The 7,032-nt window shown below is 40.1% G+C and overlaps 1 protein-coding gene across 1 annotated transcript in view; it reads left to right on the top strand.

Moving 5' to 3' along the window:
• The window catches only part of KIAA0825 (KIAA0825 ortholog), a 645,731-nt gene that overhangs the window by 160,756 nt on the left and 477,943 nt on the right, over positions 1-7,032 (top strand). The window contains exon 12 of the mRNA XM_006867876.1: positions 1,607-1,746. Coding sequence (XP_006867938.1) covers positions 1,607-1,746 — 140 coding nt within the window. The remainder of the gene's footprint in view (positions 1-1,606; positions 1,747-7,032) is intronic.

Here is a 7,032-nt window from a genome sequence, read left to right as displayed (position 1 = left end):
GTTTCCATATCATTCTTCTGAATTCCTTCTCAGGCAGATCCAGAGCCTGCTCTTCTACTGGAAAGTCTGTGTCTGCTCCCAGCTCATTTGTCTCAGTTACTTTTTTTCTGTTTTTAGGCGTGTGCTGAGACCTTTTATTGTGTTTTCTTGGACAATTTCAGTAGTTATGTGGGTTTTTAATGCTTAAATGAATGTATGTTGCTTTGTTGTTTAGATTACTGAGTGTCTCCTGATGGATATGATCTGGAGATAGGCTTTTCATGTGTAATGCCTAGAAGCTGATATTGGCTCTTGTCCAGATGGTAGGATATTACAAGGTATGCTTGTAGCTTGGCTATATGAGCACAGTTGCTGTCTCTTCTTGGATAAGGTAGAGGAAGAAAGCTCCAACACCTGGGAAAAGAGTGAGGCCAAAAGGACCAAAGACAGAAATGATATAAAAGCAGAGACAGAAACCACCAATCAAAAATAAAATTGTGATTGGCTGTCCACTGGCCTTTGCTGTGCTGGCAGGGATAAAGGGTCCCACCCAGGTCAACTTTGGGGCTGGGTCCCAGAGTCAGATGTCATAAGAAGCAGCCTGCAGGTTTCCTCTCTGTGCCATGGAAAAACTGTGTGTGCAATGCTGTACCCTTTTGGGGATGTGCTCCTGCCCACCTGAAGGTGTCTGGGCTGGGCAGTGAGGGTGGGATTGGAGTGAAGAGGAAAGATACGTGAAAGATGAAAATCAGTCACACCTCTCTCTCCAGATGTGCAGTTCTGCAGCTTCTAGCACTGATCACTGCCTCTGCATGGCTGTGGCCCCACCCTCCTTGAATTCCTTTAGTTTTATCAGCAATCCTTATTGCTGTTAAGTGCCATCAAGTCAATTCGGAACCATAAAGACTCTTTAAACTCACCAAGGAACAGTTGGTGAGTTTCCATCACCTACCTTGCAGTTCAAATGACTTTACAGCTTGATGCATTAACCCACAGTGCCACATCATCAACAATCATTGTTGTTGTTGTTAAGTGCCATCAGATCGGTTTTGACCCATAATGACCCTGTATAGGATTTCCAAGGAGCAACTGGTGAGTTTGAACCACCGACATTACAGTTCAAATGGCTTTGCAGTCTGGCACATTAACCCATAGCGCCACACTAGGACTCCATCAGCAATCATAGTACATAGCAAATTACAAAGTACTTCAAGCTCTTTGTCCTTTCTTTCCAGGAATAAAGAAAGAAAAGAGTTACTAGAACTTAGTAGGTACTCATTATATATTGGGTGAGTGAACAAATGAATACATTCAAAATAAAGGCATGCTTGATTTTTGTTTGCTTCATGAAACAATAACAGTCATAGTCTGTGAAATATAGGCACGACTGTTTTGTATCACTTTTAAATTTGACTGGCTACCAAATGTTAATTTGCTTTTAGTTAGTTGCGATTAAATGCAATTTCTTCCCAGAGCAACGCTAAAGTAAGCAAGTATGAAAGCATTTCCAGAGTAATCTAGGGGGAATTAACATTTAAAGGAGTTAGTATTACATCTGTACTTTAAGGCTATTAATTTCATAGATAAATTAACTTCATTACTCCATCTTTATCTTGCATTTTGAAAGGTCTCCATCAGCTGGAGGACTGACTGCCGAGGGTCAATTGAAACTGCTCTTATCCCAGCCATGTTGTAATTGGAACCTGCTTCTGGAAACCCTGCTTCATCATGATGGTCTCATAGTGAGAATCTTGCTGAAGAACTCAAGTGAGTATTTGTAGTTGTAAGAATGTCCTTGAAATTCCCAGTTGATGCTCACATTGAATGCTTTCTTTTTTCCTACTTGAATGTTGGCAGATGGATGCAAACCATCTGCATGTAGCAACTGTCAATGGGGTTAGCAGCTGGAAAAATATTGAATCGCTTTACTTTGCAAAAGTGTGTTGTTTTTTTTTTTTTTTTCTCAAAGACTCAATGAAAGAAAACAATATTTCTATAGGGATACTGTTCTACAACTATATAAAAATACATTGATAAGTGGGATTTGAAATGTCTAAGAAAGTCATATGTAGGAAAGCAACTATATTTCCAAAGCAAAAGTCTGAGATCTTTGTTGTTAAGTGCTGTCCAGTCGGTTCCCATTCATAGCAACTCTGTATAGGGTTTCCAGGGATCAGCTGGTGGATTTGAATTGTTGATGTTGTGCTCTGTAGTCCAGGGTTCATCCACAGCAGGAAGTCTGAAATAGACTTAAAAAAAAGAAATTGTGAAAGAGCAACACTAGAAATTTCAGTAGCCCATAAAGAGTGCTTATATAACTTATAAACAAACAAGCAAGTGGTGGCTCACAGCCATAACCATTGGGGCATAGAGAAGCAATCCTGAGAAAATTTGTGAATGGAAATGGAGTAATGGAAGAACATACTTCCTTCCCCCCCACCCCCACTGCAAATGCTATTTTAGAAAATGCTGAGTAATGTTTTGCCTGTCAGATCCTGTACCCTGCTACTCTCCCCCTTTATCTATGAAGAGTCTTCTGTGTTCACAGTTCCCTAGGCATTTCTATTCTATACCTCAAGTGAAGCCATACTAACCTTTTATTTTTTTCTACTCTATGTTCACTAAGGGGTCCTGGTCTGGCACTGTAGGGTAAGCACTAGACTGTAAGGTCGGTTTGAACCTTAAGATTGGTCTTCAAACTCATCAGCCCCTTCTCGGAAATCTTATACAGGGTCACTATGAGTCCGAACCAACTCTTAGGTACTTAACAACAACATTTTCACTACAGATTTCCCAAATACAAATTTTTTTTTTCCTCTGGTTCCACTCATTTCGCGGGGTCAGTTCCAGGTCCTTCTGTGATTCAAATATGACCCCAAACTAGCTTTCTAACCTTGCCCCTACAACTGTTCCCCTGAAAACATACACCAATTTCAGCTATTCTCTGCAACGCCTTCAGGCACATACTCCTTCCTCACCTTGGCTCAACTATTTTATCATTGAAAAGACCCTCTGTAGACAAGGACCAGTTGATGTTGCAGGTCTTTGATGATCTAGGTCACATTGTTCTCTTCCTCCCCTGAAGTTCAATGTCCCTGATCTTTACTACTTGTTTGCATTCAGCATGCTTTGCTTTCTGTAGCTTTTATGCTTGTGTATGAATGAAGCAAATGTCACCAGTCTGTCTGTGTACAAGGATTCAGAACATTCTCCTGCCCAAATAAAGAATTTCTGGAAATTCTTTAGTTTCTCACAAGTGCTCATGAACAGTTCTGTATATAGCTTCGTTCTCTTTCAACTTGTTGCTTATTTCCCATAAGCCGTTCAAGGCAGATGTCTCAGAGTGAGCCCCTTGTGAGAATATTGCCTCTCCTCTGGTGCTTTCAAAACTACAAAGTGTGTGGTGCCAAGATCACTACAACACCCTCAGGTCTCAGAGTGCTACAGACATGCGATGTTCTTTGAAGTCCTCCCTTCTCCCAAACCCTGCATCAAACTCTGTTCCCTTAACCCCACAAACCTCATAGATTCACCTGAAAAAGCAATTACTTTAGCTTAAGACTGTAAATTCACCCCACTAAGGGGAAAACTGGATTCCTGGTGTGGCCCTGTGGGTTAATGCGCCAGACTGCAAAGTCATTTGAACTGCAAGGTTGGCAGTTCAAGCTCACCATCTGTTACTCGGAAACCCTATACAGGGTCTCTATGGGTAGGAACCAACTTGATGGCCCTTAGCAACAACAACAACAACAAAGGAGAAAACTGGAGTCCAGGTATGGCGCTATAGGTTGATGCACTGGACTGCAAGTTGGTTTGAATCTCAAGGTTGGTGGTTCAAGCTCATCAGCAGCTCCTCATAAACCTTATACAGGGTTGCTATTGGTCGGAACCAACTTGACGGCACTTAACAACAACAACAACAAGAGGAAAACTAGGTCAGTTTGAATTGCAAGGTTGGTGGTTCAAACCTGCCAGCTGCTTCTTAGAAACCCTGTACAGGGTTGCTATGGGTCGGAACCAACTTGACAGCACTTAACAGCTACAACGACAAGGGGAAAACTGGCCCTAAGGAAACTACATCCTCAGACAACCAGCATTTATTGTTTATTTATTAGGTATTTAGTACTTTACATTTATTATCTTATTTGATTCTTGTTGTTGTTATTGTTGTTAAGTGCCGTCGAGTTGATTCCAACCCATAGCGACCCTATACAGGGTTTCCAAGGCTGTAAATCTTGACCAGTGTTTCTTATAGCCATATAAAATACATCCTATTGTTAACTCACGTTCCAAATAAAGACATTGGAGTATAAAATTAAAGTTGCTTGTCAAAGACACACAGCTGATGAAGGGTGGGTAGATATGGCTTGTGAACCCAGCCAGAGTTTCTTGTCCCCTGTCCTTTGTGTACTCATGCAGATTAGATCCCAGAATGTGGTGGTAGTGGTGGGGGTTGGGACTGTTATGTGTTCATTCTCAGGTTGTATCAATGAGTAAACCTTGGTGCATGCACTTTTAACTTGTCTTGTTTTCTAGCTAGGTAGTTAAGGTTGTATTGTAGCTTTTCATATCCTTCCTCAAGCTTGTTGTTGTTGTTGTTAGGTGCCATCGAGTTGGTACTGACTCATTGTGACCTCATGCACAGCACAACTAACACTGCCCGATCCTGGGCCAACCTCACTACTGTTGCTATGCTTGAGTCCATCAAAGCTGCAACTTGTCCAATCCATCTTGTTGGGGGTCTTCCTCTTTTTCTCTGACCCTCCACCTTACCAAACATGATATCCTTCTCCAATGACTGGTCCCTTCTAACAATATGTCCGAAGTATGAGAGACTAAGTTAGGACAATGCTTTTTACACACGAAGTCTAGTAAATAGTGATTGGCCAGTGATCAAAATTGTTGTTATGTGCCGTGGAGTCGGTTCTGACTCATAGCGACCCTGTACAGGGTTTCCGAGGCTAGAAATCTTTACGGAAGCAGAAAGCCTCATCTTTCTCCCGCGGAACAGCTGGTAGTTTCGAACTGCTGACCTTATGGTTCCCAGCCCGATTGATCAAAATAGAAAGATATAAAACAGGAGTCACCCCTAGAGCTTTAGAGGTTGAGCTTTCAGGCTAGGTCATTGTACACCATGGACAGATCCATTGGTGGAGTTAGTAGTTCTGCCTGGCAAATCAATTTCAGACCAAACCTCCTGATTAGCTGATAAAGTCAGTAAATAAAGGAAGAACAATTGTAATTATATGAATATTTGACAATATTTCTTGCTAATCAAGCCAACATTTACCTATCAAAAAATATCATGTCCACCTTCTGATATATATATATATATAACATGATGTTGTTTTTGAGAGACTTTACAATGATCAAAGCTCCCATGTTGCATCACCTTCCTCTGTGGTTCTTCTGGAGTGTCGAAGTAGTTCTACTTTACCTGTTTAAATACCCATCATTTTTACAAGACTGCCAAGTGATTGATCAGGGTTATATACTTGCTCTGGTATTATCTCATATTGAATTGGACTAGCTACTTCAATTACTGTAATGATGTGCTGACAGAATTTATTAACCAATTGATTGACCAACCTATTAAGCTCTTGTGGAAGTCTTGTCGCTTTAAGTTAGAAACAATATACTTATGGAATTTTATTAACTGTACTAAGATGAAAATTAGTAGGTACATAATAAATACATTTGTATTATTTTCTGTACAGCTTTTCTTGCTTTTTGATGAAAAGTCTGAGTGTGTTTTAATAAACATTCGGTAATTTAGAAATTTAGTCATATTTTTAGGGGAGCAAAATTTCAGAATATATGCACTAAATTAGATATTGTGAGTAACATGATTTTCAACTTTTCATGGAAGAGTTTTCTTTTGGGGTAAATCAATAAAATTAAACTTTGTGTTAAATTGGTTCAGAATGAAAATACATAGATACTAAGTACGTATTTTTATTTGAAAATCAGATTTTCTTCATTTAATAAGCAATTATTGAATTCTAGTAAGTACAGATTTAAGAAACCATAACCTATAAAGCATAAATCCTTTGGAGTTTATCTCATAGTGAAAGGGATGTCTGTAACTTTTGGTTTTCCTCTTATGAACACGAGCCATCAGAATTTCTGTTTATTCCTAAAGAATCAGCATAGGTGGAAATGACTGCATCTTTTCTGAGGGTCAGAAGAGAGCAAAATTAAATAAATAAAAGAACTCCAAAATTTTTATTTATAATATATGCTTCCTGGGGTCATGGTTGGGCTCTGTAGGATAAGCACTCAGCTGCTAACCCCAAGGTTGACAGCCAAACCCACCAGCTCCTCTGCCAGAAACCTTAAACCTAAACTGACTCAAGGACACTTAACTATGTTTAGAAATGTAAATGTTGTGAAATTTTAAAAAAGTGTTTTGATAATTACCCTACCAAGGTCACTTATAAGAAACCAGTTCTAGGCTTCAAGTGAGACTGTTGTTGTTAAGTGCCATTTAGTCGATTCTGACCCATAGCAACCCTGTATAGAGTTTCTGAGGAGCAGCTGGTGAGTTTGAGCTCCTGACCTTGCAGTTCAAAGGGCTTTGCAGTCTGGCACACTAACCCATAGCGCCACACCAGGACACCTTTGTGAGACTGGTTTGTTTCTTATATGTGACCTCAAAGGAACAAATATTTGGCAATTTTCCAATTGTTAGCTTGTGACCTTCTCCTGCTAAAGACATTTGAATGAAGTGTGGCAAACATTCTTTATTTTGTCCAGTGCTCCAAGAATGATTCCCAGTGAAATTTCTTTACTTTTGGTAATATTCAGTTGTAAAATAACAATTACCACCACCACTCTCTTACTCTTATTAAATAAGCACTGGACTGAATACTACAAGGTCCACTGTTTGAGCCGCCAGCTGCTCTGTGAGAGAAAGATGAGCCTTTCTGCCCCCATAAAGATTTATAGGGCAGAAACCCTGTACAGGCTTGCTATGAATTGAACCAACTCAGTGGCCCACTACCACCACCACCATCACCATCACTACCACCACCATCACCACCACCACCACCA

The sequence above is a fragment of the Chrysochloris asiatica genome, unplaced genomic scaffold (genome assembly GCF_000296735.1).
Source record: "Chrysochloris asiatica unplaced genomic scaffold, ChrAsi1.0 scaffold00111, whole genome shotgun sequence".
Lineage (NCBI taxonomy): Eukaryota > Metazoa > Chordata > Mammalia > Afrosoricida > Chrysochloridae > Chrysochloris > Chrysochloris asiatica.
Note: the sequence above shows the minus strand (reverse complement) of the source record. Positions and strands in the feature narration are given on the sequence as shown.